We start from the raw sequence: 27,751 nt of genomic DNA on the forward strand, positions 1-27,751 counted from the left end.
CCCCCCTGCCATTTAGAAAGGCAGGCAGGCTGGCCTGAGGCTGCTCAGAGCATGCCCATGCTACCCACTGACCGAGTTGGTGGCCCTCACCTCCCCTCCAATAAGGGGGGTGCTGCTGGAGATGTGGAGCACTTCCTGGATACTGAGTCCATGGAGAACAAGACAGCTTGAGCCGGAGATGAAGGGAAGGAAGGACCAGTCACGGGCACCCAGCTTGTGCAGAGGCCCAGAGGCAGAGCCATCTTACAGGCTGAGCAAGAAGCTCAGTCTGACCAGAGCCTGGAGCAGAGATGTAGCAGGATCAGTTCTCAAGAGCATGAGGCCAAGGAGGCCCTGTGTCATTCTGGGGCCCAAGCCTGGGGTGCGCACAGGCTAAAGGGACAGTAAGGTGGTGGGTGGGTATGCCTATGACCCTCACCATAGTGGATGTGTTGAGTCTTGCCAACCCCCAGCCCAGCCAGCGCTCTGGGCTCAGACCCCTGGCTCTCCCACAGGTCTTGAGCCAGAGCACACCCCCCAGCCCACCTTTCACTTGATGGTGCCGGCACTCCCTCGTGCTGCACCCTTTGTTTGCTAGAGGTGTGGGGGCTGGGGGTCATGGGTGGTGGGCTCCCTGAGTGCCCCACCCTCTCAGAGGCACAGCATGGCTGCCAGATAGGCAGGAAAGGTCCTCTAGTGGGGCCTCAGGCTTGGAAGTATGGTCAAGGATCTGAGGGCTCTGCTGTCAGCTCTGGGCGGACAGTGACTGGGGGCTAGGACGTGGGGAGCTGGTCCAGAGAAGCCTAGGCCAACGGAACCTGGGTTCCCCATGGGAGAGCAGCCTCGGAGGGCCTGGTGGCAGGGGAGAGCCGGGGCCCAACTCTAGAATGGGCCCACTGAGTCGCTGGGTGACCCCAGCTAACTTGAGCGACTCTAGGACTACACAGTGTCCCCTCCTGGGTCCTTTCTGCCAGACCACGCCCCAAACCCAGGGACTGGCCTGTGCTTCCTAGACCCCCTCCTCATGTGAGACCCGAGAGCTCCCTTCCCCTCCTGGGTCACTCCCCAGTTCAGATCACTGGAAGCCACACGCTGCTTCCTTTGCCCTTTTTTTTTTTTTCCCCCTGTTTTGTCCTTCAAGCTCCGGCCCTGAATGGGCAACTGTTCAACCACCTATCTCTTGGTCTGTCTGCTGCCCTTACGTCCATAGGTCCAACCCTCGGGTCCCTGATCACATGACTGTCTCCCACTCCTCCTGCAGCAGAGGGTGTGGCCGTTCCGGCACAGAGGCCTCCTCATCCAGCCCCAAGCAGGAGCCATTGAGAAACCCATCGTCCTTGGGAGCAGCCACAGCAGGCGGTGCCGTCTGGAGGGCTGGGGCGCCTGGCTTGGTGTGTCCGGGCAGCTGGGGGTAGCCGTTGGTGGTGGTGGCAGGCAGCAGGCGGGGGCTGAGGGGCAGACCGAGGCCTGTGCGGGGGCCTACATTGGTCACGCTCGTGTGAGATACCATCGGCCCATAGCTGTAGCTGCTGCTCCCACTGCGTGCCTTGCGCTTGAAGTCCAGTGCCAATGTCCAGCGGCTCCAGGATTTCTTGATCTCAGCTTGTACCTGGGATGGCAGTAAAAGGGTGGGTGGTTGGGTGTGCCCCTACCCCCTCTGCCACATGTCCCCCCAGCCCCAGTAGGTCCCACATCCCTGACCCCACAACATTCAGCACTGAATGGAAACAGAGGCATGAGGTATTACTGGGAAATTCCAAGGCCATGTAAAATCCTGTCATCCTCAGAACATAGTGCCTGGCTGCAGGCAGTTGACACACCCAGAATCTACAAGGCTCAAATGGCCCCAAGGGTGGCCGGGTCGTTCAGTCTGGATTATGGAGACTTCAACCCTAGGGTTAGCTATGCCAGAAATTGAAGAGCTCATGGAACCTAGCACATCCTGAGCCTGAATCATCTGGAAACTTCTCTTTGCCGTCAGAATATTCTCAGGGAAGTTCTTGGAGGAAAAACAGAGCAGAAGAATGGAGGAACAGGATTTAGGGGCCCCCTGGCCCTCTGCATCCTCCCTGCCCTGCCCCACCGCTGCACGCTGCTTACCTCACCATTGCAGAAACAGTATATGATGGCGACAAAAAATCCCTGTAGAGAGGAGGGAGCAGGCTCAGGGCCCAGAGCCCAGGCCTGGAGTGGAACAGCACCCGTGCCCCACCCAGCCCCAGCCAGGCCTGCGCACCTGGAAGGAGTTGAAGAGCATCTCGTAGTGCATCTGGACTTGCCAGAGCGTCCCTGAGACCTCGGTGTATGGCGTGGCCATGAAGACGATGTAGTGGACGCCAAAGAGCGGCATGAGCACCAGTGTGGATTTAAGCAGCTTCCTGAGCCAGCGGGACAGGCAGGTCAGGGCAGGGCCACTTCGCCCTCCACAGGCGCTGGGCCTCCCCCACCTGCTAAGGGGCCCAGGGCTCTGGCTGCTAGCAGAGGGCAACTCAGTGCACCTGGGTCAACAACGTTTGCTGTCTCAGCAGAGTTAAAAGGGCCCTTTGGTCCTGAGGAATCCTGGAGCAGACCATACCCTGTACGACCACCCTGTCCCGGGGCCCCTGGCTGGCAGTCACCCCCCCTTGGCCTAGATGCATCACCGACGGCCCACTCCTCAGGGCTCACCTGAGCTCTCACCTTTTCAAAGCCCTACACTACCCATCTGTCCTTCCAGCTCCCCGGGACCAGCTCTTTGAGGACATGTCTGGGTTTGTCCCACCCTTGCAGCCCCCAGCTCTAGTGCAGGGCCTGGCACTGAGTGGTCCAGGTTGGTTCTGGGGCGGCCCACGGGCTGGGCGAGACCTCATCATTGCTGGGTGGGGCCAGTCAGGTGCTGAGTCCTTCCCTTGAGACAGGCCGCTGTTTTTACCTTCATACACGGCACTGGGGTTTGGTAACCCCTGACCCTGAGGAGCGGGGGTGTGGTGGGCGTGGCTCACCGGTACTGCTGCCGCGTGTCACACCGGCCGGCATTGGTCTCCCGCAGCTTGGTGGCGAGCACCCGGACAATATTGATGAAGAGGATGAAGTTGAGCTGTGGGAGAGAGGGAGGGCATCTCCAGGAGGTCCTTGGGCCTTTGATGTGCCCATCTGGACTGGGTTGGGGTCAGCTTCTCAGGACTTGTGGCTCCAACCCTTGGGTCTAGGGAAGCCTCCACACTCCCTGTCAGGGTCAGGTCACTGGGCCCTGGCCCCACACCCCCACCCAGCCCTGTGACCACCCCTGCTCACCACAACAGAGGCCAGGATGGGCACCTGGATGATCCACTTCTTGTTCCCAGAGCTCAAGTCCCAGCACCTAGAGCAAGCTGAGGCATCAGCCCCCATCCCCTCCTGAGCCCACCCACAGAGGCCCCAGGGCTGTTCTGCTCTGACAGCTGCTGTTGAGGGCACAGGACAAGGAAGCACCTGAAAAGGCCTCTTCTGAAGTAGCTCCCTGTGACCCTAAGGTGTTACCTGGCTCCAGGCTAGACTGAAAACTCCTGAAGCTGGGGCCTCTCAGGGCCAGGGTACAGGAAGCCCCCTCATATGCTTCATGGGAGAAGGGTGTACCAGGGGGGTTTCTGGCCTGTGTCAGAGTCCCCTGCCCCATTTTCCACCTGGACCTACCCAGTGTTGGCCAGGGTGGCTCTCACACCGACCCACACAGCCACAAAGATGGCAGGCAGACCTGTGGGTGCAGAGGAGACCATGTGTGAGGGACTGTAGGTATTGTCCATACCTTTCTCCTCAGCCCACCCCACCAGTCCCATTACCCTCATCCCTGATGACTGGCCCTGTTGTTGTCTCGACCCCCCTCAGCTTGGCCCCCGGGCTGCCTGGTGGCACAGCCATGCTCGGCCAAGTGCTGCCGCAGTCCCAGCAACCTGTGCTCGGGACTCCAGCCCGTGGGCCCCAGTTCAGCCTCTGCCCTCCTCCTGGTTTTGCGTCTCCTACCCACATACGCACACCTGTTGGGTGTGTGAGAAAATAAGGTATTACTAACATCTATACGCAGTCATACCCCCTTCCCCTCCCCCCCACAAAGGGCGCTGCTCTTGGCTGGGGTCTCCCTGTGGGGAAGAGAGCCCATTACAGGCATTGTTCTGTCCCAGAGCCTTCCGATCCACCCAGTTTGAAAGGTCCTAGCCCCCATGGATGAAGACAGATGGGGTGAGGTTTGTTGTTCAGCATGGCAAACAGACCACAAGGGAACCTCGGTGTGCCCGGGCCTGACCCAGCCCAGATGACAAAAGGTACCTCTGAAAGAAGCCCAGGTCCCTACCTTACAGTCCCTCACATGTCACCCTGGGCCCAGTGTACCCTTGGGAGGCGCATGGCATAACCTGGGTTTACGGTGAGAGAGATATTCCTGTGCCACAAAGGTTCTGTGCTCCCCGATCTTTGTGTTTCCTGCTACCCTGATACTTTCTAGCCCCAGAGCCCATGTCAGGTCCTGGGACCAGGCCTGGGTCTTCTCCAGCTCTGGGGCTGCCAAGGGTGAGGTCAAGGTCAGAGTGTGTGCAAAGCAGCAGGGAGACTGTGGCTATTGATCGGAAGGCCTCTGGGTGCTGAGCTTGGGAGGGCTCCAGCCACCCAGCTTAGCCCTCTGCAGTCTGGCCATTCGCCCCGGAGCCCAGCCAAGCTCTGAAGCTGCCAACAATAATGGACAATTATCAGTAACTTGATCACAGGACCCATAGGGGAAGAGTGCAGAGCTCCAGCAACCCATTTTGCAGAGGGGCTGCTGAAGCCAATGACCCTGAAAGCCCAGGCCTGTGGCTTTGGCCATGGACCTGTGGGCAGGGAGGCAGTGGTGTGGACAGCTCCACACAGTGAGGGGACTGGGGGAATGCCTCAGGATGGAGGGAGGGTCCCAGATCCTAATTCCAGCCCCAGGCTGACTTCTGACCCAAGATTCCGCTCTGATCTCGAGCAGAATCTGGGCCCAAGAGTCCCCACTCCCCGTCCTGGGCTGCGCCTCAACCCCAGGTGAATCTGCCTTCAGGTGAGCCCCAACCCCAGGCTGGGCCAACCCCAGGTGACCCGTGGCCAAGCCCTGTTTCCCAAGCCTGGGATGGGCTCCGCCACAGGACAGTATATGGAGTGTGCCTTACCCGCAGGGGCGCCCTCTGGCCCCACTACCCAAGGTCCCACCCTCGCCTGCACCTCAGCAACCGCGGCACCTGCATACCCCAGCCGAAGACCGTGAAGCCCCACAGATACTTCTTCTCTGAGAAGAAGGCCATGAAGATGAGGCTGTGCAGGTACAGCCCCTCCACCAGAATCCAGTAGTAGTTGGTGGCCAGGAAGTAAAGGAAGAAGGTCACAGCCACCCTGCAGCCCGCCTAGGAGACCAGCTGGTGTTAGCCAGAGGGCAGGGCCTGCATCGGGCCAAGTCAGGGGCAGCAGGGACGGTGCTAGCTGGGCACAAGTGGTGCTAGCTGACAAGGAAGAGGCAGGCTTGGCCGGGCCCTCTACCAAGGGCAGGGCTGCCGGGTGTGGGCAGGCGGTCTTGCCAAAAGCAGGAGGGCCATTAGAACAGTGATGGGGCAAGATCAGGAGGTGGGGTGGCTGGGGTCCCCGCGCTGAGGCAGGAGTGTCGACGAAAGTGCAGGGAGTGGGAGGCTCTGCAGAGCCCACGGCAGGAGGCGGTGGACGCAGGGCTGCGGGGTGCCAGGGTCAGTGGCCTAAAGCCAGTGGTAGCAGGAGACGGGCAGGGGCGGGGACTGGGCCGGAGGTGCCGGCGCGCCGCAGGGTGAGGCTCCCTGGAGGCCAGCGGTGGAAAGGAGCCCCAGGCATAGGCCGCCGGAGGGGGACACTCACGTAGCCGACGGCGGCGGCGGCGGGCGGCGGGGGTGCCTGGGAGATGGCGCGCAGCTCTTCCTCGGTGAGGCGCTCAGCCTCGTCGAACGTGGCGCCCGAGTAGAGCACCGCGTCCTTGACGAAGATGCTCACCGCGCGAAGCATGAAGGACAGGAACAGATGCATATGGATGTAGTTGCGTGTGCAGTGCAGCCGCCTGCGGGGCGCGCGACATCACCGTGGGTGGGGGCATGAGGACGCGCGGCGGGTGGGCAGGAAGCCGGGCTGTGCGCGGTAGGTAGGGACACTCGGCAGGGGTAGGGGCACTGAGGAGAAGGGAGGCACCATACCCGGGCCCCGCCCCTCGCCCCGCCCACCTAAAGTAGGCCAGGATGAGCACAGCCACGGTGAGGGAGGCCAGCGAGACAGAGTAGCCCACAGTGTAGATCATGCCCAGGCGGTCAAACACCTCCTATGTAGGTGGGAGACATCATCAGAGACGTGGGACTCGGTATGAATCAGGTTAAAGGGCAAAGGCCAGGTAAAGGTTGCCGGACAAGGTCAGGGGTCACCAGCAGGGTAGGGGGGGCCTTATTCGGGTTAGGTTGGGGAAGGGGAAAGCCCGCACCCGTTCACGAGTCTCATTGGTCAGGAACTTGACGCACTCGCTGTAGTTGGCCCATGTCCGGTTGTGCCCTGGCACCAGCTCCCAGCTGCCATTGTGGTCACAGCGACGGTAGGCATGGCCTGCAGTTCCATGGGAGGGTCAGGGCGGGCAGAGAGGTATCCAGCCACTGAAGCCCTGAGCTTCAAGTCCTGGTATCCCTGTGGTCCCCACCCTACTCCAGCCCACCTTACCTTTGTGATTGAAGTCATAAATGTAGTCTGGGCAGGGTGCGGCCACCACCTCACCTGGTGTCCCCAGTGGCCAGCACAGGATGTGGTCCCACTCCGGCAGGCAGGGGTGCCCTGTGCCCACAAAGACAGACAAAGAGGAGAACACCAGTCAAGAAGGAACAATTAGTGACCAAGAGGGATGAATTCACCTGTGGTCGCTGACTCCCTCAGGGACAGCTGCACCCCCTGACTGAAGAACTCAGGCTGTATTGAGCCCTTATTCCCTACTGTGCCCTGAGCCCACCTAGCCTCATAGATTTCACTACAGTCCCTATATACAGCTGCTGGTACTGGCCCTACTTTCTAGATTGGCTGGCAGAGGCCAAGAAGGGCAAGTGATTTGCCAAGTCACACAACCCAGGGCCCAGCCCTCCTCAAGTGCTCAGCCCTGGCAGGCATGTGTTTTTTCTCTGGTCTTGGTCCCATCTTCCAGGAGTCCCTAGAGAAGGGCAAGTTCCCTGACTAACTCTCCTTCTGCTGAGGATGCTTCCTATGTGACCCTTGCCCAGGGACCATGGACAGGAAGCAGGAGGTCTAGTTTCCAGGGCCATTTGGATCCTCAAATAGCTGACAACTTTATGCAGGTGTCTGTTTTCTTTGCACTTCAGTTTCTTCACTGGGAAGTTGGGATTGACTCCATCAGCCCATGCTTCCCCACCACCCAAGGGCCACCCTGAGCACCTGCTATAAGGCTTTGGCTACCATTCGTGGGGGTAGACAAAATTCTCCAAATGGAAGTGCTAAAACTGTGGGACTTGAGGCAGGATGACATATCCCACTTTGGGCCTCCAGACTCTCAGCAGAGATGCTAAGTGACTGTGGAGGGTCCCCAGTTGCTGAATCTTCTACTTTCCATCCCCAAGGTCCCCTCTTTCCCCCTGCAGGGTTCCAACCACATGACTCTGCAGCCACCCTGGAAACTGCCTCGACAGCTAGACCCACCCCAGCTTGGTGAAAGGCTCTCTGTCCTGGGCACCACATTCCCAGCCCCGCCCAGCCAGGCCCACAATTCCCTCTGGTCCCTGGGAGCCACAGAGTGACCGCAGCCTCCCAGATGTGGCCCATCTGGAATCTGCTGCCCACCCAGCCGGTTCAAACTGGCCCTGTGGCTGCAGCCTGGGCTTTGCATTTGTCTCTACCTTCCTGAGAGACAGTGCAGCCGGCCTCTCTCTCCCTAGTTTCTTGTCTCCACTCCTGTCCTACTGTGGCCCCACCCCTCTGGGGCACCCTCCTCCCCTGCTCTGTCTCTATGGCTCATCTCACCATGTGACTTGGTCCACACCCCTCTGACACACTCACTCCCAGTCCAGTTTGTGTCTCCTGGTCTCCTGTCTGTCTCTCCCTGCCTCTCTTGATCTCTGTCTCTCTGTGTGTCTCTGGGTCTCTCCCTGTCTGTGTATCTCTCCCTGTCCCTCTGTCTCCCAGGTTCTCTGTCATTCCCTGCACAGAAGGGGCTGTAGCTCTGGGTGCACCCCTAGGGTGGTAGGGGTCAAGTTCTCTGTTCACATCTTCTGGGGGATCAAGCCTATTCAGCTTGTCTGTCCCCTCCACACACTGCCCTCTGTCTCCTCCCAATCCTTCCCCTGCTTTCCTGGGGAGGGGACCACAGCGTCTTCTTTTTCATAAGAGACAAGGAGCATGAGGAGCTCATAGGAGGAGGATAGAGCAGTGGGGCAGGCTGGTCTAAAGGGTCTTGACAGACACATGGAAGCACAGACGTACCTCGGTGCCAGCTGCCAATGGTCACCTCCTTGTCCTCCTCAGACTCGGGGTAGAGTTTCCCAGATGGCTTCTCTTTTCTAGGCTTCCCTGATGTGAACGCAGATACCCATCCTTTGTCCGATTCCATTATGTCAGCTGGAGACATCAGGGAAGTCACAGCTGTGAACTGTGCTGTGGCAGGAGACCCAGAGCACCCTCCTTCCCCAGACTCCCCCTTTGCACAGTGGGGGTTGTCCCCTGCCCTGCTGACAGCCCAGGCTGTTGGGAGGGCTGAAATGACAGGTAAGGAAGTGCTTTACAAATTGTAAAGTGCTTGCCAGGTGCAGAAGTAATCAGAGGGGACGAAGACTGTCAATGAGAGGTCAAATGGGAATGAACACCATGCAGGTGTGGGATCAGCTAGCGGGTTGAGAGGTAAATGTGGGCAAGCTATGGACGGAGACAATGCCCTCCGACCCAGGAGCTGGAGCCAGAGCCCATGCAGAAGGCGAAGGCCCCACCAGGGGGCGCGTGGCAAAGAAGACAGTAGTGGTGATGTCAACGGAGAGGTTAAACAGGGAAAATGGAGCTGGGCCAGAAAGCAGTGCCGGTCAAGAAGCTGGGGCGTGGAAGACAAGAAGGAGAGGGTGCAGCTGTCAGGGGTGGGCAGACAAGTCTACATACCCAACCCCTGCCCTAGGATACTTGAGTTAGTGGTTCACAGCTTCCACAAGGGACCCTGGAGACTCCATGTGAGATGGGGCCTGGCCGTCCCCTCCATTGGAGATGCTCCAGGTATCTCTTCCTTGCTGAATAGTCTTCCTTATTATCTGACTTGCACCCTACAAGCTACAGCACAGCCAGGGACCCGGCCCGCCCCAATCTGGGTCTGTGGCAACAAGGAGAATGAAGAGAGGACACCCAGGACTGGAATGGGATGGCTATGCCCATTTTCCAGCCTGCCCTTGGGCATCAGTAGGGTGGGGGTAGCAGGATAGGGTGGAGTGGGAAGAGAGGAGCTCTTATGAACACAGAGAGAGGTGCCTCCAGGCTTCCACACTAGGAAAAAGGCTGGGTTCAGGACCCAGAGCAGGGAGCCACCTGACGCCCCAGGCCCTGATGTAACTGGGGCAGGGGACCAGGGACCCACATGTGGGACTAGTGAGCACAGGGTTGTGATTGCAGAGACCGTACGAGTCCCTGTGAGTGTGCACAAAGTTGTGGACTACGAAGAGTGTCACCGTGTGTGCTTGGTCCTGGGTGTGTACTGGCAGCCTTCCACAGCAGCTTAAGGGCCAGCTCAAGGGAGGAAGCTGAGCTTGTGGGCCTCTTGCAGGCTAAGGAGGTTAATCAGACATCAGAGGCCTGGATGGGTGCAGATGAGGTCCTATCTGCACTTGTAGGAAATGGACTCCAAGAAGAGACCAGCTTGAGACAGGGGCAGGAGAGGTGAAGTCTGGTGAGCGTCCCTCCCAGCTCCCCGAGGCAGGGTCCCACGGAGACGCTGTGCTGGTAGAGGAAGTGCTCCCTATCCTGGGTCAAGCAACATTCTCTCCCAGACAGTGACCATGACTGACAATCATAGTTCCCCAACCCTCTCTGCTGTCCTCCTGCTATCCAGTCATATGGACCCTCTCCTCTCCTGACCCTGCACACCTCTGCCTTGTCTGCTTCCCAGCTTGCCTCCTTCCAAGACCTACTCACCCTCTGGACCTGCTGCCTTGGGTACCCCTTCCTCCAGGAAGCAGTCTCAGCCCAGCCCAGTGGGGTCTGGCACCCTGTCAGTGCCTCTGATCCTAGTGCGCCTCATGGGATCTATCTAAGCTGGCTGGGCGTGATTCTGACTTCAGACGACCCTACCCATGCCCCGGGAGGGAAGACGCAGCACATCTCTGAGTCGGCTGACTTTGACCCCGCCTGACTCACCCCACTTTCCGTCCTCACTTTGGCCTGGCTTACCTATCCCTGGAACAGCCCTGTCCTGGTGCTACTGGGTTCTGCCTTGGGTCCCCACCTTTGTCTGGCCCTCCCTCTCCTGACCTTGCCCCAGTCCCTCCTCCTTTGGCCCCGCCCCACCTGGCTCCACCCGCACCTGGCCTCTGCAGGACTTCTTGGAGCTGCTTCTCGCATTGGGCCTGGGCGCGGTGCAGCAGAAAGATCTGCTCCTCCTTGGTCATGACGTCATCTGCATCCACCTACCAAGCCAAAGGGCAGACCGCAAGCAGGACTTCACTGCACAGCGCAGGTCTTGCGACCACCCCAACCTCCCTGAGGATTCCCTCCTTTCCAAAGGCCCCGACTCAAGAATGTGGGGAATCTGCCTTACAGAGCTCCCATTTTACAGATGGGAAGTTGAGGCTCCAAGGGATAGGGCCTGCCCTACCAGAGGAAAAAAGGCAGGGGTGTAGGGAGGTTGGTGTCCCCTGCTTGCCCGCTAGTAACCCTGTAGGCTGCAGCCACTGATACTCTCTGTCCAGTCTGCTCCCCAGAGGTACATGGGAAAGGGATGGAATGTCCCAGGATGGATCTTCACAGGATCCTGGCTGGCTGTTGGGGACCTGGGTGAGGAGGAGGGGTGGGTAAGGAGTGTGAACTCTGGGGAAACAAAACAGGCCTGGATTCCTTCAAGTCCTAGCACCCTGGGGGACCTTAGGAGTCTTAAGTTTCCATCCTGGCCCTCTCCCCAGTCAGTCCTTTCCCCAGTGAATGGTGAGTGCCTTGGCTCCTCCCACCCTTGTTGGTCCCAAGAGAGAGGATGCAGGAATTGCTGGCAAGTGGTTTGGGCTGAGCGGGGCACTCCAGCAGGAGTGCAGGCTGTGGGTGGGGGTCACCTACATCCCACTGCTTATCTGGAAGCTTCCTCCCATCTAAGCAGACCCTGTGTACAGATGATGCAGGCAGGCCTTTGCTCCCGCTATTCCCTCTGCCTGGAGTGTCCTTCCTTCCCACCTGCACACGCTGGGCATTGGCTGCCACCCACAGGGATGCACTGGCATCATTTAAGGAAGGAAAGAGGACCATCGAGGTCTGGGGGTCTCACCCTGTACCTCTGTTCCCCTGACTTAGGGTTGGAAGGGAGTCAGAGGGTCAAGGCAGCATCCTGACTGGGAACAGCTCAGTGTGCCCACGTCTAGCCACTCAAGAGGTTAATGCATCCCCTCAGAACCCTTCCCCCCAAGTCAGGTCCATGTCTCCTCAGACCCCCCAAGACAGGGACATATCCCCTGAGACTCCTGAGACCCAGGGCACGGTTGTGTCCCTTCAGAGTCCACAGGCGAGAACACGGTCCCCTGAGACTCTGAGCAGGCTGAGCTGCCGCCCCTTAGGCGTCCAGTAACAGGGCTGGGCCCCTTTACTCTAAGCGGAGCTTTGCAGGAGGCAGGGAAGGTAGGAGGAGGGGCGGGGAAGGGGCGGCCACCAGCCGGCAAGGGCGGACTGGCAGGCTGGGGCGGGTCAGGGCGCCCGGTTGCCGAGAGAAGTTAATTGACCGCGACTCTTGGTGGCAGGAGCAAGGGCTTCCAGGGCCAAGGAGTCTCCAACTGGCTCGGCGGCCGAACTTGGGTTCTGCTGGTTTCACTTAGCGGAGGCGCGTGCGCGTCTTTGAGCGTGCGCATGAGTGGCGGCGCATCCCCAGGCAGCTGCGCGCACACTGGCCGCTGCGTGCACTTGTGTGTCCCTGTCACTGTGTTCTCACGCGGGGATTGCCTAGCATGCATGTTTGGGACGTGAGCCCGGGGTGTCTGTGAATATCCATGTGTACATGTGTTTATGGGCAAAGGTCCCATGTGCACGACAGCAGTTGCTGGTTAGCATGCCTATCTGTGGGTGTGCATGCTTCTGTGTGTCTCTGGAGTCTGAGTTGGACCCTGATATCTCATCTGGAGCCTGCAGGAAAGGTTGGAGCAGACTCCCAGGTGCTGGCTGCCAGCCTCCATAGCTCCTTTGCCTTACATCCCTCCTTCCCAGTTATGGCTGAACAGGTTGCCAAAGAAGTAGCTGCCGGGACACGGCCTGAGGGAGGACAATTAGGGCCTGCTCTAATTCAGGGGAGTTCAAGACTAGCCTGAAGTTCTGTTTGTGACTCTGGCAATGGGGATACAGGCTGCTGAGGAGTCCGATCCCTATGTTGGTGCCCTGCTCACCCTACTCCCATGGCAGCAACCCCTCATTGCCATTCCCACTGTTGCAACTAATACCTCCATTAATCACCACCACCACCAACTAGCACCCTGACCACCACCAACAACACAACCATCACCACCCCTCACCCCGACTGCCACCAATACCACAGATATGACCACCATCACCAGCAGCACTGTTACCACCGAGAGCACTAGTTACTATTACCATTCATACAAGCACCGTTACCACCATTGCACATCACAATGGTAGATCACCACCATGCTCTTCCCACCAGCCCTATAACCACTGCCGCTGTTCTACCCCTGCTCCCTCACCACGCCCTGTTCTCTGCTACCCCTTCTCCTTCTGCCCACATCCTCTCTCAAGACCAACAGATAATGCACCATATTTTTTTCAGCTGATGTGAAGCTCCTGAGTGAGTGGCTGAGGCTTTCACCAGTTCCCAAACATAAGCCCACCAGCCCTCCCAGTAGACAGACTAGCCCATGGATGTGACTTGAGGGTCATATCTGATGGCCTAAAGGCCCACAGTCATGGGTTGAAAACTGCTCATTTGGCAGACTGACCAACAGACAGGTGTGCTAGCTGGGTGATGACCAGGAACCAAGGACACACTCTTTCGCAGGCCCCAGGTGTGTGCTCAGCATCCTCCTACTGCTGTTGGCTTCGCACTCTCTGTTCTAGACTCTCACTTCCATGGTGGGTCTGGGAATGTCCAAGAGAGGGTGTGCTCCCAGCACCCCGTGGCCCCCAAACTCCAAAGGGACAGTGGCCCCACCTCTAGCTCCTCTGAACTGTAAGGCCTATTTCCGTGTCATCCAATCATGGCAGAACTGCCATTGCAGCAAGAGGAATTTGAGCCAAGTCAAGGAAGCACTTTCTCAAGAAGAGGGGAGCTCCTCTGCCTGGAATGCCCCCACTGGCCCCTCCCTCCAGCTGCATCCTCTCCTCTTCCAGGGGGATTCTGCCCCAGCACTGGCTGTGTCTTTGGGACAGTTGCTTACCCCTTGTGCCTCAGTTTTGCACCTGTAAACTCAGGATAACAATAGGGCTGCCAAGAGGACTAAGTGAGGACAGCATGAAAAGCCGGGTCAGGGGTGGGCAGGGTAAGTTGGTTGCTATTATTGCCCTGTTAGCAGCCCGTAGCACCAAGCCATGGCTCCCCACCTGCAAGGTGCCACAGGTGCTCCAGGCTGAGGACCCACAGTGGCATGGGGAGACTGTTTGGGTAGGTGACTGAGTCCAGGGGCCCACAGTGAGGGGACAGATTGGAGGTGGGATTCCTGGAAGGACTGAGAGCAGGGAATACAGGAAAGCCTGCTGGGTGAGGAGTGCCTGGTAAGCTTTTGGGGTGGAAGGACATCCCTGCATTTCTGGATCTACCCTGGACTCACACTAAGATTCAAAGTCACTGCCAGGCACCCCAAGCTTGGGCTTGGGGGCCAAGAGGCCCCTCCTCTGCCTCCTCTCTAAGGAGGCTTACTCTCCTGGGGGTGACAAGGAAACTGCTGACAGCTCTTACTCTCCTCCTGGTCTGGTGACTCCGTCTGCTGCTCCCTCCTCCATCCACCAGCCCCTCTCCTTGAAGAGCTCAGGTCTTTTTGGCCCAGTTCCTGGTATAAAAGGCTCAGATTTGCATCATTTTAGAGCCAGAGAGTCTGCAGATCTTGGATCTTGGGACTGAAGTACCCAGGGCTGGGTCATGGCCAGGGGTCAGTTAGCCTACACTCCCACTGATGGGCCCCCAGCCCTGGTGTCAAGTGTCCCTAACCCCCCCACCCCCATCTCTACTGTGGTCTTGGGTTAGGGCTGACTTCGCTCTGACCTAACCATCACAGGGCTCAGCTTCGGCATCCCCTGCTATAACACACTCTCCCCACATTCCGCCCCAAACATGTGTGAACATGTGTGAACATGCACAGCCTGATCTTAGCCCTGAGCCAGGGGAACAGGGGAAGAGGGACCACTGAGCTGGTGTTTGTGGGACTCCAGACAGGGTGCAGGTAGGGGCTGGAAGTCAGTATGTTATTTACAAACATAGAAGCTGTTGTCCCAGGGAGAGAGTAGTGTGTGGTCAAGAGGCCCAGGGGCGTTTCTCATTTCCTTAGTTCAGAAGCTCAGAAGAGAAAAGTCATCTGCTCACTATCCCTCCCAATGGGGGGCAAGCAAATCCTTCTAACTCAGCTGCAAGGGAGACCCCACTGAGAATGATGTTGGAGCTGGGGGTGTCAGTGCTGATGGCCATGGTGGAGGAGGTGAGGACAGTGACTTGGCAATGTCAGGGCTGGTTGTGGTGATGAAGGTGTGATGGTGGAGGTGGTGGTGGGGAGAGCTGGTTCCATGTCACTAAACAAACGAGGGCCACTCCTCTTGATTCATCTCCTAACTGCCAGATTCCACACAGTTGCTGTTTGTGATTCCAGACATGCCTAAATTCTCCTCCAGGCAAAACTAGGGAGCAGACACAAGGGACCTTTCTCCAGCCGCTGACACCTTTGCCTTTGGAAAAGGAGCTTCTTCCACGGCATGGTATTAGCCTCAGGATGTCTTCTTGGGTCATCTCATCCATCCCTCTGCCTGGGTTCCACCTGGTCCCCTCGGGGAAAGGCGGCTGTTGGCTTCTTGCTTCTCTCTATAGAAAGCAAATCTGCTTGGTGTTCACCCCTGGACTTGGCCAATTTCTCCCACCCCATGAGAGTCCCTCTGCCTGCTGGCACCAGCCATTGCCCCTAGAGTTTTAACCACATTTCTTTCACCTTCCACTGCATCCCCATCTTAAAAATAGGGAGTCTGAGGCTGAGAATCATGGTTAGAAAAAGGAGGGCCAAGATTGGAGTTAAGGTCTGCTTGCACTGAAGCAGCAACCCTGGAGGAAGGGAAAGAAAAGGGGCAGTACCCAGCCTCATGGTCCCCTAGTGCCGCCTCAGTGCCAGCTTTCCACAGTCCTTTCTGGATTGTATCTTTCACTGCATCAAGCAAGTTTCCCTTTGCAGTTCAGGGGAGGAGGTAGATGCAGAGGCAATCGGAGGGTCATGATATTGATGATGGCAGCCTGGGCTCCGCTCTCTCTGGGCAGAGGACAGCCATGCTGGTACAGGAGCAAGGAGAGACTGTACCTCCAGAAGAGCGAGGAGAAAACCTTAACTACCAGGTGACCCCCTCATGACTTCTGGCCTTCCTGCACCTCTTGTCCGGGTTCCACTACTGGGACCTGGGCTGGCACCCTTTGATGTCTCCCATGGCAGCTGGCTAGGGATTGCTCTCAGCCCCTTGCTGTCCTCCATCTGTCCTGCTGGCTGAGCAGGCTGGGATGGGCTCCTGCCAGGGACACTCCTGCCCCCCCCGACCACTGACAGGTGCTGACTTTTCCTCACCCTCCCCAGGCCTTCCTGAACAGAGTGCCTGTGTTTGGGAGGGGTCTTGGGGGAAACAGTGTGATGCCTCTTATGCTGGCCAGCATAGACACCTTCAGGGCAGGCGGTGGGGTGGGGCCTGGGATGGTGGGATTGGGGCTGCTGGAATTAAGGTCTGCTTTCTTGTGGATCTTCACAGGCAGACTCTACTTGGGCTGGGGGACCAAGTCCCAAAAGGACAGTATGGCCTAACCTAACCATAGCCTAGTCAGCAGAATAGAATCCCACCAGGTCTCACCTCCATACAAGGCTGGTCCCAGAGTTGGGGGTCTTAACTGTTGGAGGTTTCCAATGTCTTTGTGAATCTGAGCAAAACTTTGCACTCTCCCCAGTCACACTATATTTTGCAGACAATTTCAGGGGTCTGCAAAACTCTTACCTCACCCTTTCTCTTTCCTGGGGACTCTCTCTGAAAAAGCTGCCTTCCTGATGTGGTGGCTGGGCCAGGGAGTGTCCCCAGAAGGCCCACAACAGGAATCTGGGGGAGGCCGCTTGACGCCTCATTAAAACATTCCAAAGAAAACCCAAGTTCCCGGGAGGGCTTGGCCCCCCTCCTTGTGCTCTGTCCACAGGCAGTTCCCAGAGCAGGGTGGGGTGTGTGTGGGGGGGGTGGCATTTAAAGGCAGGTGATATAAAAAGCTTCAACAAATCAATAAAGAAAGACAAACAACGCAGAGGGAGATGGGTAGTGGCTCTGAGCAAGCTCTTAGAAGATGGACAATAAAGCAAGTCAAGTCCAAAAACAGTAAATAGCAAATTAAAATTGACAAGGGACACCATTTTTCACCTCTCAGAATGGTAAAGGTGAAGATAACAATCCTCATACTATACTCTGAGATGGAAGGTGTGAGAAGAGACCTCCTGGTCATTCCTGGTGTGGTGTACATAAACCAGCACAGGCTATTTAGGAGGCAGCCTGGCCATGTCAATTAAAATAATAAATGTGCATGTTCCCAGATCCAGCAATGACTGAATCTAGAAATATCTTACAGGGAAATGGTCACACAGGGATATAAGAGGGCATTTCAAGGAGTTTCCCGGCCACTGTCTGGAATCACACATGAGCACACATGAAAATTATGCAGAAAAGAACTAAATGTACATTCCTAGGGACTGCTTAACAAATCCCAGATTTTGGAATACTATGCAGCATTAAAAAAGACAGACTTATATTTACTGACATTAACATCTCTAAGACATACCTTTAAGTAGAAAAATGCATATAAAAGAGAGCTCTATCTACAAACTGATACCATTTATTTAAAACAGAGAACAACAGAACAAAACTACTTTATACGTACACAAAAAAGGTACACTTTGGAAACATGTGGAAAAAGGCCCAGGAGGCCAGCCCCCACACAGACTGTTAAAAATGGTTTTCTCTAGAAGAAGGAATGGGGCTTGGGAGCGATCAAGGATGACTTCTGTTTTATCTGTATAATTTGACTCTTTTATAGAAAGCACATATTCAAGTATTAGTTACAAAATTAACAATAAGAAAGTAAAATAAAAGAAGGATTCTATTTTTTAAAAAAAGAAAGAAAAGTTAGAAAAAGAAAAAGTAAACCCAGAGTGAGATGTGGGGATCTGCCAGCATAAGCCTTCACTTTGCTTTGGAGGAGGAAGCTCAGTGCAGGAGTTTGAAGACCTGGGTTCGAATCCCACCTCTGCCACAGACTTACCATGTGACTCTCAGGGACCTTCCCCATAAAACAGGTGAGTGAACAGTAGGCTGAGAAAACATCTGTGACAGCTTCTAGCTCAGAATCTGGGGACAGCCATGTTCAATACCTGTTGGTTCCTTCTTGTCTTTAAAAGTGAGCCCTGTGGCCTAGCTGCCCCTGTAGCAGGCTGGGAGGAGTTCCTTACACTCCCATCTGTGGCAGTACCTCCTGAGTATGTCCAGCGGTCATATCTCTACACTCAAGGCCTGCCCCCCACCCTAACCTTCAGCCTCTCCCACTGGGATGCAGTTTCTCATTCACATGAATGCACACTGAGGGTGTCTTTAAGATGGGGTGTTCCCAAGGATAAGACTACCCTTTTACCCATACTCAGAATCTATGGGCCTATCCCTTCCTCCAAACTTCACTCCACGTGACCCCTAACCTCACAGCTACTCTTCCCTCTAAGACACAAGATGGACCAGCTGAGTCTGGCCACAGCCAGTGTCCTCCCAGTGGAATTTTTTTTTCACATCTGCAGGGACCCCCAACCATGAGGTCCCTGCAGATGTGAGCCTGGCCCTGGGACCAACTAAGCCAGCAGCATTCAAATTTGGTAACAGGACTGTCAGATGAGGTTGGGGGGCTTAGGGGGAATCGGTGCAGAAGTGGGTGGAAGTGGCAGCTTCTGGATTCAGAAGAGGAAGCTGGCAGACTCTTGGCGTCTCATTGGCTCCACCTGAGCCCAGGGGGCCCACAGGATTTTGGGTGACCCTTGGACCATATCTCCAGCCCTGAAACCAGGGTGGGTCCTGTGCACTCATGACCTGAGTGTTCAGCCACAGATGCCCCACAAGGTCCTGGGGCAGCCCAGCCCTGGCCTTCCTCCTCCTGCCCCACCCTCAGCCTTGGACCAGGGCTAAGCTAGGCAAGTTCTCTGCATGTGCCTCAGCTTCCTGGGGAATCAGTGTGGGGGCCTGGGGACCCATTACATCCACCCCCACCCTCTGATACATAGAGGGACATGGCTTGGCACTTGGCTGGCATACAATAAATAATGGTAGTTTTGATTCAGGTCAACTAAAAAATGTGGGCAGCCACAGACCCTTTCTTAGAGGATTGTTTAGAAGATTAAGCTAGTTAATACTGAAAAGTGCTTTGAACAATGTCTAGTAAGTAGAAATCACTGCAAAAGCATTTATTAAATAAAAATAAGAAAACAATAGACCTGGGTGCACATGTGCTCACAAATACACACACATGCATAACTGTCCCTGCAAGTCATGTGCAGACTCATAGCTTCAGACACACATGAGAACACACACGGACTCTCACACAGCCCCAGAGACCACCATGTCTATTGCCAAGGGCCTGCTCTGACACACATACTCTGAGGACACGCACACCCATCACCTTGTCTATCCTGAGTTTGGGCAGACAGACTGAGCTGGCTAGCACACCCTGCAGGGGGACCTAGAAAGGTGAGCCTGGCCTGAGGGCAGGGGAGGAAACCACTCTGGGCCCTGCCACACACCAGTGTTTGGAGTATCTCTGCACAAGATGCTGAGTGTCTCTGAACCTCAGTTTCTTCATCTATAAATAAGTCCTCATATAGGGTGATGTCTCTGGCTTTGGAATACCAGAGTCGTGAAGGCATGGGCATCAGTGAATGGGGTGTGCTAAGGCCCACATAGGAGAGGAGAGCCTCAGATCAGAGGGTTCTTAGGCAAACATTTCTTTTTTTTTGCTGTTTTTTTTACAGATAGGAAAACTGAGGTGTGGAGAAGAACAGTCCAAGGTTATAGGCATTATTACGCAGAGCTGAAGGAACCCAGAGCTACAGTCTTCGCATCTGGGGCTCTGCCTGGGTAGGGAGCTGGTCAGGAGGAGGCGGTTGCCTGCCTGCTGCCTGTTTGCCTTCCTGCCATTCTGTCTCTCTAGAAGGCAGATGCCCCCCCACCTGGGAGGTGCTTGTGTGTGTAGGGGGGAAGGTGGCAGGGGCCTTCAAGTCAGGCAAACAGGCAGACAGCCTCTTCAGCAACAGGCTGGTGCCCTGGGACAGTGCTGCTGTGGGATCTGACCGACTCCCCAGGAAATGACCCCCAGACCCTAGCCCAGGAAGAGGAGGGTGCTACCTCTCCAAGTCTGCAGTTCTTGGCCCCTGCGAGTCTCTCCGTATTTTTCTGTGCTATTCTTGTCTGTCTACTCCTCCTGCTCTGGGGCACTCTCGTCCCCAAGCTCCTTTGTCTCTGTCTCTCTAGTCTTACCTCCCATTCTGTCTCTTCCCTCTCTGGCCATCTCTTGGCCTCTGCTCTCAGTGGGGTAGAGATGGGAGTTCCCCATCTTCCCGGTGTCCCCTCACTCACAGGCGTCTCCCACCAGCATGTTTCTCCTGCAAGCGTGCTCTGTGAGGTCAATCTCCTTCAGGGAACCTCCATTCCTCCTCAGTGCCACGACATACCCGACATCATGGACAAATGGCTTCGACTCTGAGTAAAGCTGGGTATGGGTGCATGTGTGTATGCATGCATATGATCACAGAGCCAGAGGAGACCCCTAAATCCTACCCCTGGCTGGGTGATTCTGACCTCAGACTCAAAGCCCTGCGTCCCAGATCGCAAACAAAACTTGCAGAAAACAGAAACCCCCAAAGTCTGTGGGGTCCTATATCAGGGCAAATGCCCATCTTCCGCTAGATCACACTGTCAACTTCCAGGGAGATAACAATCAGAGCGGTGGTGCTCATAGAAGTAGAAGATTGGGGAAACGCAGCCACAGACTTCCAGATCTGGGACCCCAAACCAAGGCTTCAGAAATAGGGAGACCTTAAGCATTTGGAACCCAGACACCTCAGAGACAGCAGGCATTGAGGATCTCGGGTCAGAGGGGATCCCGACCCAAAGTTCAGATTACTTGTGGAACCCAAGGCTCTGCGCCCTAGACCCGTCCCAGGGACTCCAGAACAAGCCCGCAGCCTGTCCTGGAGTGCGGGCGGGAGACTTACCAGCGCATATGCGGAGCTGAGCACCGGGCAGCAGAGCAGAAGCGCCAGGCCGGGCGCGATTCGAGCGGCCCCCATCGCCAGCGCCTAGGGCCCCGTCCCTCGGGGCAGCCGCCGCCGCCGGCCCTGCTAGTGGTGGTGGGGTACAGAGCTGCGTCAGGCCCGGCTGCCCCGCCCACGCCCGAGCCTAAGGGACCCTGGCGGCCCGGCGGCCCGAGGCCCCGGGGCCCGGCGCGGGGCCCATGCGCCGAAGGCGAACGAGCGCAAAGGAGAGAGAGAGGGAGGCAGGAAGGGAGGCAGCCGGGGGCCCGGCGGGCGGCGGGCGGGCGCCGAACGCTGTAGAGCTGCCCGTCTGCCTCGGAGCTGAGAAATCACATCCATATGGCTGGGCCCCCCGCCCCCGGCCCGCCCCCCGCCCCCCGAGCCCCCACCCGCGCTGCTTTTTCTTTCTTTCTCTTTTTCTTTTAGGGAACTAGGAGCTGCGGCTTCGCCCCACGCCCAGTGAAGGAGGGGTCGGGGGAGGGGTTGGGGTCGCGGTCTGCGGGCGGCGAGCGGGGCTGTTATTTTTAGTTCAGCGACTAACTCAAATGGGGGCGGGGGCGGGGCGGGGGGACACGTTTTGGGCCGCGCGGGCGTGCAGCTTGCGGACGCGATCCCAGCTTCGCAACCGCACGGAGCCCCACGGTGATCCGCCAGCCAGCTCCTCGCTCTGCCCCTCGGATCCCCAGCCCGTCCGCCGCCGCCTCCGGCATCCGCTCCCCATCCTCAGCGGGAGCCCCGCCTGCGCCCGCACCGCTGCAGCGCGCCTGCGGCCGGGGCGCTCTATCTGCCTGTCAGTAGCCAGTCCATCGGCTCCCCCGGCCTTGGCCTCCGTTCTTCCAGCAGCCCAAAGCTTCGTTTCGGTCACTCCCTCGCTCCCTCTCTCTCCTCCCCCTTCTCTCTCCACGAAAACATTTGCAAGTTTCCAAAAAAGCCACCGAGCCCAGCGGCGCGGGGCTGGCGGTTCCACCGGACTCCGAGGCGGCGCCGCCGCCAGCTGACGAGACGACCAGCCAGCCTGCCACGGTCAGGCCCGGAGTCACCCGACCCAACGGCGGCCCCATCCCCTGGGAGCCCGCCCCTAAACCCCTACTTACTCCGAGCGCGCCTCCGCGGCCCCCGCTTAGCCATGGATGTCGGGGATCCCCCGACAGCCTCCCCAGGACAGGACCCCGTCCGCGGCCCCGGGGGGACTTCATGGAGCGCTCGGGGTCCCCTTTGCTCCGCCTGGTCTCCAGCGCCCCCCGTCCGGCCGCCGCCCGGAGCCGCCGCCCGCCGCACGCGTCCCTCGCCTCGGCGTCTGCCGCTCCCCTCCCCCCGGCCCGGGGCCTCTGCCCTCCCCGCCCCCGCCCTGGGCCTCCCCGCCCCCGCCCCACCGTCGTCGCCTCCGACGCGGGTGTGTGGAGCGGCCGAGCGGCGCCCGCTGCCCGCTGCCCCCGGATATTTCTCTAGAGGCCGCGGCCAGGGACCGCACAGCAACGGGATGTGAGTGTGGAGGGGACGGGACCCAGAGGGCTCTGACATCGGGGCCTGGGGCCGTAGCCCGGGGCTGTATTCCGGGGCGCTGCCGCCGCTTGACTCTCTCCACCGAGAAGGCGCAGACGTTATGTTTTCTGATCGTCCGGCCCTGGCCGGTGGATAGGCACCCTCAGCCGCGCAGCAGGCCCTCTTCACGGGAGATACCCGGCACGCGCCAGCCGAGGCGCTGTCTGCTTGCCCGCGGGACTCCCGCTCGGGCTGGACCGGGACGCTGGAGAGGCTGCGGGGCCGCCAGCCCCAGCCTGGCTGAGCCGCCGCTGCCGCCCGCGTCCTCCCGCCCCGCCCCGCCCCACCCTGCACTCTCCTGGACCCCCAGCCTCGGGAACCTCCGAGTGGGTGGATCCGCCGTGCCCTAGACCCGCCCCCGCCCCTGCCAGCGTCTCCGGCCTCAGCTTCCCTTCTCTCCCGCCCCAGTTTCTCCCTAGACCAGGTCTCTCCGAGTCTCGACCGGTCCAGAGGTGGGCCCGGCCTCTCCGGCTCAGCCCCTGACTCCACCCCGGGCGGCTCAAGGCTGCAAGATCCGGGGCTCAGGCGGGACCCCCACCCTCGGGCCCCGTCTCCCTCTCCCAGCCCTAAACACCCTTAAACGCTCTTGGCTGACTCTGCTCCACTGGGGACCCTCAATTTGGGGGAAAGACTGGAAGACCGACAATCTACTTTGGGAGCAGGGACCTGAAGTGGGGGCAGCGCTTAAGCGCTCCGGCCAGGGGAGCGGGGGAGGACGCCCGAGCACTCTACGAGGGGCCTCGGACCCTTTCCTTACATCTCAGTACCAGGTGGAGAAGCTGAGGTGGGGGAGGGCCTGGGGATGCCTGGAGTGGAGGGCTTCAAGGATGGTCATGCGGAAGCTAATGTGACATCGTGGCCCTGGAAAATACTTGGGCTAAGTGGTAGCCCCTGCTCACTTACTTACCAATTGTGTGTCCTGGGTGGGAGGACTCTCCTGCTGTCTGGGCATCAGTTTCCTCATCTGTAAAATGGGGAGTTGACCGGTTGACTCGAACGTCACCTTTAACTTGACTGTTAGTGCCTCCAAGGGTGGATGTCCAGACCCACGGGCTCTAGGGGCTTCCCAGACTCAGCCTGAGGACATTGAGCTCCTCAGAGCTCCCCAACTTGCCCCCCTCATCTCGAGGATGGCCCCTTTCCTCAGCGTGAGTGGGTCCTCAAGTCCAAGCTTTAATCTAGCTCAGCCAACCTTCCTGGCGTTGCACCCATCTCCCAGAGGGTAAGCACAGGGGTCTTCATACATTTCTGTGGCCACGCCCTCCTCCGTGTTCCACTACCTTCACGTTTCTTATCCTGGCATTTAAGGACTGTGCTGTTTGAGGCAGTTTCCTCTCAAAATGACTGCCCAACAGGCACTGTCCACTGACTGCTGGCTGGCCACCTCCCCATGCCCACTGGCCTGCTTTTGCCTGTGTAGTTTCCTCTGCCAGGATCCTGCACCTCTGTGTGGTGTAGAGGACCTCCTTTCCTTTCCTCCTTGTGTCCCCATCTCCAGTGCTGGAGGGCCTGTGATTTGGGAGTCTGCCCCCTATGGTGTGTGGGCTTATTGGGATCAGGAAAAGAAGCCCAGATACCCAGAGTGGGCATCTTAAGAACATTCATGGTTCTTCAGTGTTTTGTTTTGATGGTCTCAGTTTTATGTCTCTGTTTCTAAGCGATTCTATTCTTCGTTTTATGGTTTCATGACCACTGATCACCTCCTGCCCTTGGGGATAAGAAAAGAACATTCAATGAGGGTTTGGAGGAACTGAGAGGTAAAATTAGAGGCTTTTTTGGGGGAAGGGGTCCTTCTTGGATCTGACACCAGAAAACTTGAGAATGGGAAACAAACTATTTGTATTTGGGAGGACTCTGTTGGGCTGTGGATAGGACAGGGCTACAGAGAGAGGTCTGATGGGCTCTGGGCATTCCCCTAGCAATAACTCATGTGCTTCACTCCAGAGGCCCCTGCTGGACATTCCACTACTGTGGGTGGGGCTACTGATCCCCTAACTCACCCCAGGCGTCTGGTTAAAGTGCCACCATGGGGGTGGGGGTGTCACACATTAACTAGCAGCACCCCAGTGCCTGGCAGAGCCAGCCGGCCCTTCTGACAGGCAAGTCCCAGGCACCAGGGTCAGTTTCTGGTCAGTTTCAGGTCAGTTTCAATGGAAAGGACTGTTTGGGTCAGGGGTGTAGGAGTGAGTCCCTGTGGGGACCCCCCTCTCTGGCCCCAGGCTGAGGTCAAGCAGGAGGAATCACAGGAGGTCACTGAAGCTCAGAACTGGAGCAGAGGCTGGACTCTGATGAAGTGGCTCTAAGCTGACAGGCCCCTGCTGCTGCCACTAGCGTGAGTAGGGCTCTGGCCAAGGTATACAGATCCTTGGGGCAGGGTGGGCATCTGACTCAAATAGGAAAGACAAAGGCTCAACTCTCTAGCCTGGCCTTACTCCCTCAGAAAACCCCTAGCCTGGGGGCTTTCTGGGAAAATTGGCCCACAGACCCCCAATACTTCATCCCCTCAACCCTAGCCTCAAAGTCAGCCTGAATCCCAATGTCAACCCTGATCCCAGTCTGACCTCTAACCCCTGGCTGAACCCTGGCCCCAGGCTGAGCCTCCACCAAGCCTCAATCCCAGACCTCTCTCAGGTGCCTGCCCCCTCTGGAAATTTAGGGGACTGGTAGGAGAGGGGATGGCCGAGGTGCCACTTTTACAGTCATTTCGGCTGCTCATAAACACCCCCCACCCGGATGAGTCACTGGAGGCTCCCGAAGCAGCTGCTTGGGCAGCCCCCTCCCCTTGCAACAGGAAGCCTGGTTTTCTCACCTCTCCAGAAAGTGAAGAGAGGGACGTTGGGGGTACAGAGGGCTGGGAGAACCTGTCCCAGGTATGGAGCACTCCCAAGGCACCTGGAGATGTGCGCTTCTTGTCCCCCTTCTGATCACATGGCACAGGACCCCTGCTGCAGGAACACTAGATCCATAGACATCTCCACACAGGCACGCTATGTCTGCCCCATGGCATGGCACAGGCACAACCATGCTAACCCAGTGGGGTACCACAGCCTTGCCCCTTCCAGCTACACTCAGGTCCTAGGGCTCCCCTGGATGGACCCCACTCACCTGGAGCCCACGGTGCCTTCCAAGTAGAGCCTAGAGATGCAAGGCAGACTCAGGTTGGCCGTGGGGGAGGCCATGGATAGTCCTGAGCAGCTTCTGTGGTTCAGGTCTAAGCAAGGATATTGCTGTTCAGGACAGGAAAAGGCCTGAGTCAGAGCTTTCACTTGAAAAGGAGAATTAATTATTTTTTACCAAGCCATATACTAGCCCAGGACTTTGTCCCAGACCCCTGGTGGGGGAGCAGAGGCAGGTCCAAGTGTACTGGTATTCAGGCACCCTAGGCTGGTCCCTCCCCCACCTCTGTGCCCCTGCCTGCCAGGTGCCTGGGCCAGCCCCTCAGGGGTGTGTGTGCCCCTCAGTGGTCCCCTCCTTGCCCTGCCAAGCCTCTTTCCCACTAACTCTCCTGTCTGTTCCTGTTTACCTGTCTGCTCCTTCCAGCCTATTCTATATCTCAGAAATTTCAGGCCATCATCAGGTATAAACCAGCTCCTTTGAGTGACTTCATTAATGTTTTGGGCACCTGGAGGAATCAAATGGAGGCTGAAGGTTGTTCATACCCTGGTCACAGGCAGGAAAACTGAGACTAGAGAAGGCCTGACCTCCCAGCATTGGGCACCCGGGGTCCCCAAGCCAAGAGAGATGTGAGGGCCCTCATTCCATCCAGCCTTGGTCCTGACTGACCTGCAGCCCCCTTGCCCACTGGAACATAGTCTCTCGGCATTGAAAGCAGCCAAGAAATGCTTTCTGGCTGCCCCCAGAGCACTACCCAGGCTCAGGGCCGGCTTATTATAGGCAAAGGAGCAGAGGTCACAAAGGAAATGGGTTGTAGAGAGGATACCCTCCCTCTGTGGTTTTATGGAAAGAGCTGTAGCAGAACCAGGACTGGACCTGGATACCGAGGGGGACAGATGGGGAGGCAGAGATCATGCAAGATCCTGGAACATCACGCCAGGGCCCTGAGACCCTGGTTGGAGGCTGCCCTTCTGCCCAAGCCCAGCCTGAGCCAGTTTGCATCTGGAAGTCCCAGGCTCAACCTGACTAGGTGTAATGATTCACGTGGCAGCTACCGCTCAGCACATTCCAGCCATAGCCCCCAGTGCCCAGTACGTGAGGTGGCTGGCCCCAAACCACCCAGGCTGTTAGGGCACGTTCATGGGGCTCCCACCCCCAGGATCTACCCCTCCCCAGGTCTTCCAGGCTCCTGGGGAGGGTACCACACTTTATAATTTCCAAAGTACTTTCTAGTTCATAAACTGGAAAAGGAGGCAGAGAGCTTGTCAACACCTGGCCTCCAGGTGGGGAAAATGAGGCCTAGGGAGTAGACTAGGCTGGCTGGGCACACATCATGAGACTATGACAAACAGCACGTACAGAGCTCCTGCGCCTGGTGCTGGGCTCCACCCAAGCATGCAGTTCCAAGGGGTATCCCAGGGCATATGGGCCATTCTGTGAGCAGGGCCAGAAGGAGGCCAAGATTTCAGCTTTCCAATGGCCAGCTGTCCAAGAGGGAGAGCTCCCCTGCCTTCTGTCAAGCTGCCCTCTGCCCAGCCCCCCCACCCGTGGAGCCTCTCCCTCCTCTGAGTGCCCCCACCCCAACCCCGGCTCTTCCCACTCTTCCGTCCTCACTGGCCAGGGAAGAAGGAGGCTGGGGCCCAATGCTGTTCTGACCTGTGAGTCTCCTTCCTGCTCGTGGCCTCAGTTTCTCGATCTGTCATTAACAGATGGGCAGTTCAAGGCTTGAAGGGGCTTCATAAAGTGCCCAAGCCGCTGGGTCTTGAGTGATGGATGACCTGTGAACCTGAAAACCCAAGGTCCTCTCTTCCCTCGAGCCTAGGGTGCTGCCCAAGCAGCAGGCTGCGTTCCTCCGGTGAGCCCCAGCCCAGGGCTCTGAGGGGGGTTTCTGGCCCTCAGTTCCGGGGACAGGAAGTCGTATTTTGGTCCTGGGTCCTGGGGAAGGAGGCAGGGGGAGAATGGCAGCTCAGACCCAGTGGTGTTTACTCGGGCCCGGCCCCCTCTGCGCTCAACAGGTCCATTCATTGGGAGCCCCATAAACCCTTCGGGGCTCCCTGAGGTTCAGAGCGCCTGGACGCCAGGTCTGGCTGCCGCCCCCAGATCTGCTGGGGACCATGGGCAGCAGGTAGGGCAGAAGTGAGGCCAGGCTGGGGGTGGCAGTGGGAGTCTCAGGCACATCTCAGTTACCTGATCTTTGCAGGATTGCTGGTTCCTGTTCATGCACATTACCAAGTAGTTGGGGGAATTGAGGAGGCCGTCATGGCTGTGTACCCCAAGATGAGGTTCCAAAAACATGTCCTCCAATCACACGGCCTTCAAACAAAGTCAAGACTGCAGCGGTCCAAGCGAGAGCTGAGCTGCTTGTGGAGATCCCACAGCTGGCCTTGGACTGTCCACAGCCTACGCTGTTCAGGTGGGCGTGCATGGGC

At 57.7% G+C, this 27,751-nt stretch overlaps 1 protein-coding gene across 13 annotated transcripts; it reads right to left on the minus strand.

Annotated features, from left to right (window-relative positions):
- Positions 1 to 1,103: 1,103 nt before the first annotated feature.
- PTH1R (parathyroid hormone 1 receptor) lies at positions 1,104 to 25,461 on the minus strand. Of its 13 annotated transcripts, none has more exons than XM_036877225.2 (17): positions 25,314 to 25,461; positions 23,116 to 23,172; positions 20,628 to 20,750; positions 15,020 to 15,178; positions 10,496 to 10,598; positions 8,425 to 8,559; positions 6,664 to 6,774; positions 6,434 to 6,552; positions 6,183 to 6,277; positions 5,827 to 6,022; positions 5,195 to 5,348; positions 3,631 to 3,691; positions 3,253 to 3,319; positions 2,961 to 3,055; positions 2,216 to 2,357; positions 2,080 to 2,121; positions 1,104 to 1,588 (listed from the first exon to the last, which is right to left on the minus strand). In XM_036877225.2, the coding sequence occupies exons 3-17, from the start codon at positions 20,700 to 20,702 to the stop codon at positions 1,211 to 1,213; spliced, it is 1,932 nt and encodes a 643-aa protein (XP_036733120.2). In that variant the 5' UTR covers positions 20,703 to 20,750; positions 23,116 to 23,172; positions 25,314 to 25,461; the 3' UTR covers positions 1,104 to 1,210. The 13 variants fall into 13 exon arrangements, with proteins under 13 accessions (XP_036733120.2, XP_036733119.2, XP_036733123.2 ...); XM_036877224.2 differs by having other exon boundaries at positions 20,628 to 20,753; XM_036877228.2 differs by having other exon boundaries at positions 15,020 to 15,142; positions 20,628 to 20,753; positions 25,314 to 25,460.
- Positions 25,462 to 27,751: the final 2,290 nt, after the last annotated feature.

The sequence above is a fragment of the Manis pentadactyla genome, chromosome 1 (assembly GCF_030020395.1).
Source record: "Manis pentadactyla isolate mManPen7 chromosome 1, mManPen7.hap1, whole genome shotgun sequence".
In the NCBI taxonomy this organism is placed as follows: Eukaryota; Metazoa; Chordata; class Mammalia; order Pholidota; family Manidae; genus Manis; species Manis pentadactyla.